The 13596-nt window shown below is 50.2% G+C and overlaps 4 protein-coding genes across 4 annotated transcripts; 2 read left to right on the top strand and 2 right to left on the bottom strand.

The window, feature by feature from the left end:
• Window positions 1-2428: 2428 nt before the first annotated feature.
• PFICI_00171 (uncharacterized protein) lies at window positions 2429-4185 on the top strand (the record flags this gene model as incomplete). The annotated part of the gene is made up of 2 exons (XM_007828752.1): window positions 2429-2436; window positions 2514-4185. 2 exons carry the CDS (start codon window positions 2429-2431, stop codon window positions 4183-4185), a joined length of 1680 nt encoding a protein of 559 aa, XP_007826943.1.
• A 3406-nt stretch (window positions 4186-7591) lies between these two features.
• Window positions 7592-8909, top strand: PFICI_00170 (uncharacterized protein; the record flags this gene model as incomplete). The annotated part of the gene is made up of 2 exons (XM_007828751.1): window positions 7592-7875; window positions 7928-8909. 2 exons carry the CDS (start codon window positions 7592-7594, stop codon window positions 8907-8909), a joined length of 1266 nt encoding a protein of 421 aa, XP_007826942.1.
• A 392-nt stretch (window positions 8910-9301) lies between these two features.
• PFICI_00169 (uncharacterized protein) lies at window positions 9302-11380 on the bottom strand (the record flags this gene model as incomplete). Its single annotated transcript, XM_007828750.1, has 1 exon — window positions 9302-11380. One exon carries the CDS (start codon window positions 11378-11380, stop codon window positions 9302-9304), a length of 2079 nt encoding a protein of 692 aa, XP_007826941.1.
• A 747-nt stretch (window positions 11381-12127) lies between these two features.
• PFICI_00168 (uncharacterized protein) lies at window positions 12128-12819 on the bottom strand (the record flags this gene model as incomplete). The annotated part of the gene is made up of 2 exons (XM_007828749.1): window positions 12128-12598; window positions 12685-12819. The coding sequence occupies 2 exons, from the start codon at window positions 12817-12819 to the stop codon at window positions 12128-12130; spliced, it is 606 nt and encodes a 201-aa protein (XP_007826940.1).
• Between the last annotated feature and the right edge of the window lie 777 nt (window positions 12820-13596).

Raw genomic sequence — 13596 nt, 5'->3', positions numbered from 1 at the left:
GCGCGGATGTGCGTTTAAATTAACCAACGGCGGCTACGACGCTTCGTCCCGCCTACAAGGTCCCTGTTCCCCTGCAAGGTCGTTCAAGGCCGTTCGGCGTTCTGATTCATCTCAGCAGCCGCCGCCGCTTTGCCTCACCATGGGGGAAAAGCAAGTTTGATAAGCGGCCCTGCAAGTAGAGAGACGCAAAAATAGAGTCGCACTGCTAAAGAAGAGATTTGATGCTTTGTCATTACGGGCTGTTTCGTCACTGTCACTGGTAGAGCAAGCGCATCGGGGGGCCAGTGAAGAGAGATCAGCGACGGGGTTCGAAGCGCATAGTACTGGAGTCTGGTAGGTAATCGCTCAATGCCTGATATGGATGAAAGACGAACCATCAAGAAATTCGTGGTCAGCATGAGAGAAAACGGGGTGCGCGCTTGCATTGGAGTCGACTTGTGCAGACATTCAACAATGTGCATGGGGGAACTGTGGGTATGAGTGGTGGCAGCCAGCACCTGCGGCTGTCACTTGCCAGCTGCACACGCGGTAGGTATCAATGCATTCATTGTGCGTGTCTAGTCGCGACTCGTCTCTCGCTCTCTCACCAAATGTCCATTGTTCGTTTCTGTCGCGACGGGGCAACGAACCACGAGAAGAACGAACGTGACTTGCTGGCTGCGCGCTCTGGGGGGTCGTGTGTCTTCGCGACTGGTTCTAGCGTGTAGTCTGTGGGTGCCGTGTAGCGGTGCGTGCTGGCTGGTTAGCTGGAAAGAAAAAACCCGGGAGCGTTGCGTTGGGTCGCGTCGCAGTGAGCAGATCACCGGCAAGGGGCCCCCCCAGCAAACCCACCAGGGGGGAGTCCTGCGGGTAGATCCAAATGCTAGAGGCTAGAGAGCCCTAGCAACTGGAAAGAAAAGGGAAGCGAAGCGAAAATGCTCTGTTACCCTTGACTCCATTCTTGGGTTCTCTTTGGGCAGCTCTCCCAACCTAGCCGTTCTAGGACAACAGCAACAAGAACCCCACAACCAGTTGCATGGCGATTCAGTACACCGCAGCAAGAACACCATGCAACCACGATGCGGTGTGCGGTAGCAATCCCCACAGGCAGAAGCAAAAAGAAGCAGGACAGGGCTGGGGTCCGGCTTTGCTTTGCTTTGCTTGCTTGGCAAATACGGTAGACCTTGCCCAGTACTCTGTAGTCTTTGCCCAGATGAGGATTCGACTCTTTTGGTCGGCCGGCTACTACTGCTGCCAGTACCCGCAAACTGTCTAAAAATTTGCATGAGTCACCGACGCTTGTTATGCTCGTTGCCGAAAATGTATAGAGTAGGATGTACACTACTGCACAGGTACGTGGTGATGGGCCCTGGGTGCCGACGATGAGCTGGTTAGTCCAGTCAGTGTGCAGAACTGGGCAGCGACGGTGAAGGACCACCCCCAGCTCCAACATGTGCCTTTGCCGGCCTCTCCTTTTGCGGCTTGATAGGCGGCATGTTGTGATGTGTCGTACAGGGGGGTTTGCGAGATAGGCACTGTGCCAGCGCACATTTTTCCCTTGTGACCTGTATAGTGATTTGTATAGCGAGGGGAGTACCGGGCGAGTACCGCTTCGTCCCGACTAACACGGCCTTGCGCGCCTATACCGTCCATACTTGGACCTTACCTCGACCCTGCTCACGACCATCCGTACGTCCCTTGCCCTGCCCTGCCCTGCCCGTACTACGTAGCCGCAGACGAAGCAAAGCAACAAGGGCGCCAAGCTTTTACTTCCGCATTTTGTATCTATGGTACTACATCCTTGCTCGCATCCATCTGCCATCTCAACATCGACCGCCCCAATGCCTGATCCCAGGATCGACGACGGAAAGGACCCATCCCCATTCCCCATCGGCCAGACCAAGAGACTGGTTCGACCTCTGGAATAGCAGCACGCTTACCGTTCAAGCCGACGGACCAATTCTGCAGTCCCTTCTTTCTCCCATGTTTCAGATGTCCCTATCTGCATATGCCATCGACATCATCTAATCAGAATCATCCCTAGTGGGCTGATTGTGTGGTCCATCGTGGCCCGTTGCTCTCAAGGATAAGTAGACGCTCTCTCGTCCTCTCATCGACTCGTTTTTTCTTCTGGTCAATATCTTCATCAGTTTCATCCACTCGCGCTCCATCATCCAATCCATTTTCCATTTTCTTCTTCTTTTTCCTTTCTCTATCCACCTTTGTCTCGACTATTGTTAGATCTCTTGTAGAAGTAGGCCGACTCTCACGCGACCTTGGTTCTCTCTTCCTGCCTCACGGCAACTTCTGCACCGTCATCGTACATATCAACAAGATCCTCACGGATCAGAAACATTTTGTGGAGCTGGTCTCCCTTTTCCTGTCGATAGACTAATTTTCTCAATTGTTGTCCTGGTCGACAGCAACACCATCACACATCTTTACAAACATGGCTTCGTAAGTTTCCTATTTCGGCATCCTCTGCCCCCACTTATCTTATAGAAGCGTGCTTGAACTAACACGCCTGGTTATAGTCTGGCAGCAGACATGTCTTTTGACTTCATCTTCCCCTCGTGCGAGCCCGCAACTCCTCCCAGCTTCTCGTTTGATGCTTCCTCGCTCGACACGCCCTTTTACCCCATGCAGGCTCGCTCGAGCTCGTATGGTCCCATGATGTCCACCATTGAGACATCGCCATCAGACACAATCAGCACTGGCATCACCACGCCGCCGCGGTCGTCTCCCCCGATCCGCCAGCATGGCCCGATCTTGTTGCCCAAGATCCGCTCCCAGGACCAGGAGATCAACCAGACACCCCCAAAGCGCGCCAGGACATCGGTGACGCCGGCTCCCAAGCCTCGCCGCGCAGCCAGCTACCGTCCCACTCACACCCGGAGCTACACCAACCCCGAGACTCTTAACCAGTTCTCGGCTACCTACTTTGCAGCACCCACGTCCGCTGAGAACCAGTCCCAGTACTCGCAATCGCTCATGTGCTCGCCCGTCATCTTCCCTCAGGACAACATTCGATCGCATCGCGCATCGACATGCGACTTGGACGGCACCACTCTGGAGAAGTATGGCTTCCCGACCTACCGCCAGATGCCTTCATACGTGCCGGCTGTGCCCCAGCCCACTCACATGGACCCTTACATGTACTCTCAGTACACTCCCCGGGCTTCCCCGGCTTTGACCAGCGTCGCCTCGTCGCCTGAGCCCATTGCCTCCACCACCCTGATGAGCTATCTGACCTCGGCCAACCCTGCCCCGTCTCTGGTCCGCACCATCTCCTACCCTCTCAGGGATCCCAACACCAAGCACTTTTGGTGGGATGTGCGCCAGATTCGCCCCTGGGTTGAGTTCAACGCATCGACCATCCTGTCGCTTCCTGGCACGTCGAGTCTGCTCAGCTGCCCTGTCCCGGCACCCCTCCTCCCCCAGCCCGCGGCTTCTTCGCGCCACCCCGAGACTGAGGCTGCTCTGCACCAGATTCACAGCTCGTACTACATCCCCAAGCTCAACTCGGCCCTGTCGCTCTCCTCCCAGCGCCCCCTGCAGTTCACCGCGGCTTCGCCTACCAAGCAGACCAGCTCTTCCTCGGAGCACGTCTTCACTGCCAATGTGAGCGGCGAGTCTGCCACCGCGGCTGCCATGTTTGGCGGCAAGCCCACGGCCCGCATCGTTGGCCTGACCAAGTCTTTTGACCGCTTCAACACGGGCATGCGCGTCGAGGGCAACATCAAGCGCGTCGAGTACCTCCGCGGCCTCGCACACCTGCACCACGTCATGCGCGAGCACAGCTGCCGCTACGGCTTCATCATGACCGAGATTGAGCTCGTCGTGGTCCGCAACGGCGCCGAGGGTACCCCTCACTTTGGCTTCCTCGAGGTCGCCTCTGTCCAGCTCGCCGCCACCGGCGAGAGCGACGAGACCGAGGAGCAGAAGCTCACGGCCTGCCTGGCCCTCTTTGGTCTCTGCCAGCTCGCTGCCGACGAGATCGTCCCCGGCCAGGCTGGCTACAAGTCCGAGATTGGTGCCCCCGCCGAGGGAACCCGTCGCAAGGCCCTGGCCCGCGACGACTGGATGCCCCAGCCCCAGCTCGCCGAGAAGCGCGAGGCCAAGAGGACTCGTGGCTGGGTGTTCCCCGAGGACCCCGTCGGTCGCAAGGAGCTTGGCAAGCGTGGTGTTCGCTACGGTGCTTGCTAGAAAACAGGCAAAGTGGCAAAGAAATGAAATGAATGAAGAAAAAGAAACATGGAAAAAAACGGATAAAACGAAACTAGAATTAATAATCGACTCTCGGCTGGTCCCTGGTCGATTGGATGATATGAGATGATGATGGACATTCTGGAAAGTAACGATTGTATGGAATGAGGAATTGGTGGTGGCTCCTTTGGGGATGAAAGAAGGGTTACAGGAGAATACACCGGGATGAGATGAAAGTAAGACCTGGGACTGCAATAGTCCGGTCAATGATGAATGATGATGACGATGCATGCTTTGCATGCCACTTCCAGTATATAGTTTAATTTTTTACAAAAACAATTGAAAGAAAGTAAAATTATAAATATCTCCAAGTTTTATCATTCGTGATTAATCTTCTTACACAATGAAAACAAAGAAATTCCAGAGAGAGAGAAAATGCAGCCTTTGATTGAAGATTGTAGTATTCCATCATTCCATTACGCTCTACTGTACTGTTAATTCGGGGTAATTTCCCAACACATCCAGTTGTTTCCCGCAGTAATGGTGACTCGTCCAGTCTAATCCAGCGTCTTTCTCTGTGAAGCGCTTGAGATGCACATCTCCTTCGTGCTGGTATAGCATTTCCCATGCTTCCTTTTTGTGTCAATGGACATATCTTGAACTCGAGAATTTCTTCGATCCTTTCCAGTCTTTCGAAACACCTGCTGAATGCCTCATCGTTTCCTTGCACATGTTATTGCCGGTCACTTTGCGATATGTTGTAGCTTTCGTGAGGGGCACGATCTTCGGCAAATATCTCTTGGGTATGGCTTGAAGTTTGGCGTCACGATCTGTCTCGTAAATGACGACATGCCGGCATGTAAGGCCGTAGAAAAAGGGAGTCAAGAAGGAAGAACAGAGAGTAGTCGGTTTGAGCAAGATGCACAAGGACAGTTTCATGCATTCTTCGACCGGGTGTTGGTTGTAATTGTATGGTTCACAATGAATGCACCAGAAAGCGGTGGAAAATCTCGTGGAATTGTAAATGGGAGCAGATGGATTGATGAGTTGCGAAGAACCAAAACTCTTTGCCCGCTCACCCGGGTCTTTAAATAATAAACAAATCCTCCTACTGTCTGGGTAAGTACTGACGACCCCCCAGTGGTCCTTTCCCAACTCACCCCAACCACCAAGATCTCGTGGTAGAGGAATCTGCGCCTTGATGTTTTGGTGGTTGGATCAGATGCACTCGTGCCTTACCGACTTGTTGTAACAACAATTAGGAAGCCTTCATCAACTCTTAGAGTCATGCTTGCCCCGAAATCTTCTGGGACTCAAGTGTTCAGGCCCCAGCCGGGATTGCAGGTTAGCATCACAGCTGCCTTGTGTATATGATAATTGGCAAGAGCCTCCGTCTTGGCTCATACGATGAATGTGTGGTGACTGGTCATAACCAGAAGTTTCTCTCTCGTTTTTCTTTTCCCCAAGAAAGAACAAAAATGGGTTCGGATACTTCTTTCTACTATATTAAAAGAAAGATGATGAACCGAGCTAATAAGACAGACTATTGCCAGCTCGGTATATCACAGGGTTGAGATGAACATTTACATTTGCGGCAGATCGCCTTGTATATACAACCAAACAAGTAATCGATTCAATTTCTAAAATAGATGTGTCAAGTCTAGCACTTTTCGCGCCTCGTCGCGGCTAGCACGACTGATACTCAATTCTCGGCAGTTTTCTCCTCTCAAGTCTTCCTCGGGAGGTTTATACTTGGTATCCTTGTCTACTTGCCATGCTTTGCAAGCTCAGGTAGAACAGCGATAAGCACCATAAGCGCAAGTATTTGTGTGTCGCGTTTGTCCGTGCGACACTTGTTGGCTGCGTCTGCTCATAACGAACCACGAAGAGAGGGGTAGACAATCACTTGTCGCGAAGAACTGGCTACGGAGCAATGTCAAGCAATGTCTTTTCATAAATTGAATTATACAATCGTCAGCCAACACTAAAGCTCGAGAGATCCATACGAGCCAGATACTCAAAGGACATCAAGACTACATAGGCTTGGAGTTAGCTGGTCCAACATCCCCCCACAATCCAACCTGACAATCCCCACAACCTTACCCTCGGTGCGCGATTTTCTGCACACACCGATATAATTGCTTTTACATCACGAAATCAACATCCAATCATCAAACAACGATGGTTAACACCTCCGGGGATGTGGTCTAGTGGTATGACGTTTCCTTAGCATGCGATAAAAGCATGGAAAAGGTTCTGGGTTCGATTCCCAGCTTCTCCACATTTTTGCAGTTTTCCCTCTCTCTCATCTGTGTCCATGATGGCTGCTTTTATTTTTCCACAGCACCGTTAACCTCAATCGCGTCATTCCAAACAGGTCTCAGGATTGCCCGCTATCAATAATGAGGCATTGGAATGCTGCCATCACCAAAAACACGTGCACACAGTGTAACGTTCCAGCATCATCCATGGCATGTGATGGCTCAGTATGCGGTTCAAGTGAGTGGCTGGCTGGCAAGGCCCGAGCCGAGAATGTCAGGCCACAAGTAAAAACAATGTCTTGCTGCATTAAAGCCTCACCCGTCCACTAGTACATTATTCCTACCTATGATTGATATGCAATGACTTTCAATCGGCTGATCTGTATATTACTCTTTACGCCAGCTATGGACAGGTGTGATATACTACATTTGGCTTTGTGAGCCAGAAATGGAGAACGCTGCCCCATAGCGTGTGGGATACACATTGATCTTAGCATTATTGTTGTTGTTATCAATGAAAGCATACTTGGAAAGTACTCCCTTCAGATGGTTACAATCTTCAGGAACTCCAGCTTATAGCTACTGCTGAATGGGAAGTAGCAGCGCTCCAACTTGAGAGACCACCACTTCTTGTGCCTGTCCGTAGTGGCGATTCAAACTGGAAACTCCGGTTACGGGATCAAATTCTGGTACAAGACTTCTGTTGACCTACTGATGTTCCGTCATCTCTTTATTCCTCGCTTTACACACGGCAAGTCCGTATGAACCTCTTTGGATCATTTACGTCTTCAAAGTCTTGGCAAATCATCAAGAGTGGCACATGCTCGTGATTGGCACTGTCTGTAGCTACAATATGAATCAAGATCATACCAGAAGGGTAAATCGAGTATGCGACATAGCCTATGCCGTATCCTGAGGTGTTGACCGTGGCAGGAAAGCCTGCCTTCATTGAGGCGGTATATCCAACCTCCAACGAATCAAGTTGGAATCATGACAACCACCGACATCTCCAGCATCAGTGTTTCAAGGCTCGTGAGCGTCAACGATGGCTGGTGGCAGGTGCAATATAAATATCATGAATTCAAACCATTATTTGGTCATAATTAGTCCATCATCAATCCAGCTCCAAACAGACCATCATCACGATGCAGTTCAAAATCTCTCTTGCCCTTGTCGCCTTGTCAGGCGCTGCCATTAATGCCACCCCTATTGATATTGTGGGCGATGTGGAATGCCTCGTCGTCACTGTTGTAATCCAAGTCCTTGCGGCACTCACCTCGGAGACTGCATTTTGCTCGTCATATTTGAACATTCCAACAATTACCAGCACTACTACCGCAACGTCCACCATCTTTACAACCACCACCAGGACGACCACAACAGGCACAGACACTAGTACCGCCCGAGCTGTAACAGTCACCGATACTGTGTATGTGTTGACTTGTGATACCCTCGAGAGTTCATAACTAACAAGAACATAGATCCGAGACGACTACCACATGCGCGCTCAATGCAATCGACAAGCGCCAGCTGTCTGCCATTTCCCCTAGCAGCAGGTCTGCAAGTACAACCAGGTCAGCTTCTCAAGTTAGTGTGCAAGCCAGTGTCCAAGCGAGCGCTCAAGTCAGCATACCTGCTGCTGTTGCCATTTTCGGTAGCGCACAGGTTTCCTTGGCCTGTAGCTGCTTGAACATTCCCACACCCAGCACGACTATTACCCAGACACGCACTGTCACCCCGACCGTCACCCGGTTAGCCTCCACTGCTATACTGGTCACTACTACGCCTACAACCACGATCGCAGTGACGTCCACTTCCACAGAGATTGTCTGCCCAACCCCTACCTCGTGCGACAACCAGGGCTTGCTTTGGGCCGAATACCACAGCGATGCGGGAGAAAACCGAGACCCTACTTTTAGCAGCTTTATACCAGAGATATACAAGTCCCGCACTCCAGGCGTCTGGGGTATAACCTCCACCATTGGTGGCATAAGTGTGCCCGGTGGAACGGAACTCAGTGTCTATGGTAGCAGCCGAACCTTTTACAGCGACTTTTTTGCCCTCAACCACAAGGGCTACCTGTTTGCGGTTCTCTCGGGCATCTATACATTTAATGCTTCCCGAGTCGACGATATTTTCTTTTTGTGGTTGGGCCCCAAGGCTTACTCTGGCTGGACCCGCGCGAATGCGGACCTGGTCGTGCCAATTTACAATCCGGGCAGCGGTAGCACGTCTATTGACTTGGTCGAGGGCCAGTACCTGCCCCTTCGCATCATGTTTGGCCAGGGCGCATATCCTGCCGAGTTTCAAATTAGTGTGACTGCGCCAGACGGTACCGTATTCCTGACGTCGGACACTGAGAACAGCCCATATATTGTGCAGTACTCTTGCGACGGTGTCACTGCCCCGCCATTTGCCTCGTGGGGCTCGGAGTATGATTTACCTGATGTTAATGATAAATAATTATCAGAATGGATTTGAAAAGCGGATAAGGTCTACAGGACTGATTATAGGATGCAGAATATCCAGCGACAAGGACGAGATGGATTTCGCAAGTCCTTGAAGACACTCGGACTGATTTGTATGGTCAATAGATGAATTGCTTTCAGGACTGTTATTCTTTCAAAGATCATTTATTCGATTCATTACATTATTGTTCTTTTTACGCTGCTCGTCATGACCTCGCTTCCATGAAAACTATGAATGTCCCGCAGAACAATATCTAGACTAATGCTATTTGCAAAGAGCCACAATGAAAACAAGTGCCCTCATTTCAACACGAAAAGAGATCATGTTCTTGCTCCGTATTAGAAAGCTCCTCCAGGTCGACGTGCCAACAAAATCATTGACTCGAATTATATCAGCTCAAATTCCTGCACTTTCGCTTCCCCCCTTTCCAAGATTCCTCTGGCCTGACCATTCTCGAGACCTAGAACAAATGTCTGGCAAATGTGTTTATAGAAAGATCCACTGGGTCGCAGTATTGAAGGCATGCTCCCTCCATCAAGAATGCATAGCAAATCTCCTGGCTTGACTTGGAAAGGGCCCGTAATACATAATCTCCCGGACTCGGTAAGAATGAGATTGGAACAAGATTGGTTGAATTGTAGATTCCATTTCAGGGTGTGCATGAATTCGTCTACTGGTATCTCTCTTGGGTCCGGACGCAATAGAGAGACCTGATCCAAAGTATGGAGTGGAACGCAGCTCTTGTAAAAATCCAGGCCAAGAGCGGCAATCTCTTGCTCTCTTGTCCCTGCATGAGCAATTCTGGTTCTCACCTTTTTCCGAAGGTACTCTGCGCATGAGCACTCCCAATCGTCTAGCAGCGAACTCCTCTTATCATGTTCCGTCTCCATAAGTAGACGTTCCCACATTATTGTCTTCACAAGAACATCGACTATCGGCACGTCCTTGTTGAGTGACTTCATGCCTCTTGCAACGTCAAGAATATCGGTATTTTTGCGCAGTGAAAATGAAAGAGATTTTTCAGAAAACCCATCTAGAACGATGGCGGATACAAGCAGGCGATTGCCGCTATCATCATTCAGCACCATTGCTGGTGTGGTGTCGTTCGCAAAGACGCCCTTGCACGACGAGCTCTGATATCCAAATGGTGCTTGAGGCCTTTTGAGGCCGTGTGTTTTTTCCCATGATGACACGAATGGATAGTGAGGAGCCCAGGACGGCATGAGGTAGGACGAGAAGGCCTCACTGATCCGTCGTGACATCATATCCGGGTTGCAGTGGGCGTATTGGAGGAAGTATAGTTGTGGTAAGTCCTCACGAAAGCTAGAATTCCAATCTCTTAGGTATGCTTTTATGTAGCTGCTATACACATCCGCAACAGACTGAGAGTAGTCAACCTGGATTTCAATAGGTGCAATCGCGAGGAGGCCGTATATATGATCTCTTGGATTTGTGGCTTTAAGGCTGCTACCGCAGTTGAAAGATGTGAGCCAATCTTGCAGTAAATCGTCTTTTGACCGCGCTTGTTGCAATGTCTGAGGCACGCCAATGGCTTGCGTCCTGTTTGCAGGAGGCTTGGTGCCGCTGCATTTGGTGAGGGCAAAGACCTCGATAATGCTCCACACGACATCGAAACCGCTTGTCGCGACGCTTCTCCAAATTTTTGGATTGATACCGTCCGGCTTGGGCCCGCGTATGGCCTCGTTGCGCCATCTGCTCAAGACTTTCAACTTCCACCACTCAACGCGTTGTGTTTTGTAGGTCATAATTGCGTTCGATGCTAGAGTGACTTCTTGCAGGATCCAAACCCTGGACCAGTATGGAATATTCAGGTAGAAGAAAACGCCAAAGTCTTTTAGTCTTGAGGCCAGCTCAGGTGATTCTTTGACGCAGTCAAGGAAATTAGTATTGGGTGGTTGCGAAAGCGTTACAAGATCCCTGTCCTGCATGTTCACTAGGCCTGCATTCTGCAATCTCGCGATCAGTTCATCGATCGATCGAATGGCATCCGTAAATAGCCCTTCGCTGAAGAAGTCGTCTTGATACCAGAGGCAGCACACAACGAGCTCTGCCATCGAAAAAATGCGCGACATGAGCGGAACCTGAGAGTTCTTCTCCGCCTCGTCGCGCTGATTTATGCACAGCGCATCGGCCCATAACCATATATCAGGTGGCTTGCAGTCGCGGAGGGCTTGGCAGTGATGGAGCGCGCTGTCTACCGCTGGCAATAGCCCTCCGATTGTGACTCTTATGTCCCTTCCATTGATAATTATATCTTTTTCCTCTGGTTCACCCCATACGTACGAAACGCAGGTGAAGGGGGGCCTAGTAGGGACGTCGTCGTCCAGCGATACCGTGCGAAGGTCAAAATTGGGCACATCCGTGGCCTCGCGGGCCAAGACTCTGAGCAGCCTAATTTCCGACCGACCTGGATTCAAGGGAGGATATATGTTATTAACCACCATGGCACTGCCGGGAGTATCGAAGGCTTAATTGATAAAAAGGCAAGATACTGATGGGCCAGGGCTAACTTGAAATTGATGTTCATGCCAAGGAGGCAGCTTGTGATGTTTCCTCAGGATGGATGGAAAGAGAGAGACCTGAAAGATTTCCTCACGTAAGCTCGTCTAGGATCCGAGATTTGTCACGGAGGTTCGGAAAAAGTGCTGACCGACTCCCGCTGCGCCACAAATTGTACGTGTATTTCGTTGGGGGAGGTTGACTGCAACTCAGAGCCAGTCTAGTATGCCTTGCATGCGCTTTCTAGATACAGATTACTGGTCAAATTTGAATGATTAATATTTTGCAGCTTAAGAAGTGATATAGACTCTAGGTGGGGTCGGCACAATCATTATCGAAATTGAAGAGTATGATTCAAGATGATCCACTTGCAGAAGAGACGTGCGAACAAATAGACTTACTAAAGCCTCCCCGTTGTGTCACCAAGGGTGCTATGCAAAGGGCCACCATGCGGGGTACCAGGGGTTTTGCACTTGACTCGGTTGTTTTCATATTTTGGACATCTCTCGTGACCACGGCCAGGATGATAGACTGATGGGCCACATAATGTTTCCTATCTTGGCATCTGCCGCAGTAAAGATCCTCGACGATCTGTGATATGATATTTTGCATTTTCACTAAAAACATACAAGTAATGGACACTCGAGGCACGGGAATTACTGAACGAATACCAACAATGAAGCCTAACATGACTACGCCTTGCGTCGTTTTGATATCCGCAAAGATCCCACCGACAAACTGCCGATGCTGAATATTCTTTTCCTCCCCACAGCAGGCGAATCTCTGCCCTCTACATCGCCGCCTTCGCCCAGGCCGGCATTCGGTATGCTTGAGTCCCTTTCCTCGGGATTTGCATCATATAATATCTTTTTCATTAACTCGTGTATCGCAGAATCGCTTTCTCGGGCATCATGCGGCTTGTATGCATCTGTACCCTTGTTGGCGCCGTCCTGCGTCGCCGTGAGCAATTCTTCCAGAGTCGGCCGCTTTTTACTGTCGGTAGATACACATTGGGCAACCAAGTCGCGCAGCTCATTGTCCAGGTTTGGGTATATCTTGCCGTTCCCGTGCGGCAGTATCTCTGTCGCAAGGGTCTCGTAATCCTTGTACGTGGACTTTTCGCGAGGGCGGATTTGACGCCTTGCTATGAGGCTGAGAATTCTCTGCATAACTTGGATGTCAGATTGATGATACTTGTCTCAAATACTTGAAATGATATGGTTAATTGCAATGCAAGTGATCTACTTACCAATGATACTTTGTGTATGTTTTCCGAGGCTGCACGCGTTCCCGCTTCGTAAGCCTCGCCAAGATCAATTAGCTTCATGGGCGGAAGCAAGCTGTGTTCGGGAAACTCCGGCGTATCATATTGTCTTCCAATCATGATATTATCGCTATGCAGGTCGCCATGTATCAAATTCAGAGCTGTCCCGTTGCTTATTATTTCGAGGCGTCTTCCATGTGTGGTGGAAGGCGTGGGAGGATATGACAGGCCTACGCATGCCCTTGCCACTATCGTTTTTGGGATACATGTTAGATTTGGATCAGACTTGTGCTACTGATGACGACCATTGATGCCCTTGGAGCAAACTCACAACATAAAAAGAAAGACCACAGCGCGCGATTGGGAAGCTGCAGATCACGCTCTTTCAGGCGATTCATAAGTTGCGACAATGTCCCATTTGGAAGATACTCCAGTCCGATAATTGGATCTTCCAGACTCCAAAATGCGAGACTCGCTGGAGTTTCAAATCTTTGCGTATTGTTGCTCAAAACCCGCAAGAAGGGCGATATCTTACGCGGATTAGAACCATCACGGGACGCGAGCATCTGTACGATATGTTCACAGCCACGTAGTTGCTACCTGTTTTAGTACGAGAAATGCCTTTTTCCCCCCTCAGGGCGAAGAATGCTTACTGTAAGGTAGTCAATCTCTTTCTTCAAATCTGCCTTTGGTCCCTCTCCACCCTTGGCTCTTTTCACCACCATTAGACGGCCGGGCAGGTATGGATTTATCTCTCTCACTAGGATGGCGACGGCGTTTTCCCCATCGCCAAGAGATCTGACTAAACGCCAGTGAGGTCTTCTTCTTTGGAAATGGTCAATTAATTCATTGCGTATCTTGTCAGTCTCGTCTGGGTCTGTCAGGTCAAACACTTGT

Source organism: Pestalotiopsis fici (genome assembly GCF_000516985.1).
Source record: "Pestalotiopsis fici W106-1 unplaced genomic scaffold PFICI_Scf_1, whole genome shotgun sequence".
Lineage (NCBI taxonomy): Eukaryota > Fungi > Ascomycota > Sordariomycetes > Amphisphaeriales > Sporocadaceae > Pestalotiopsis > Pestalotiopsis fici.
Note: the sequence above shows the minus strand (reverse complement) of the source record. Positions and strands in the feature narration are given on the sequence as shown.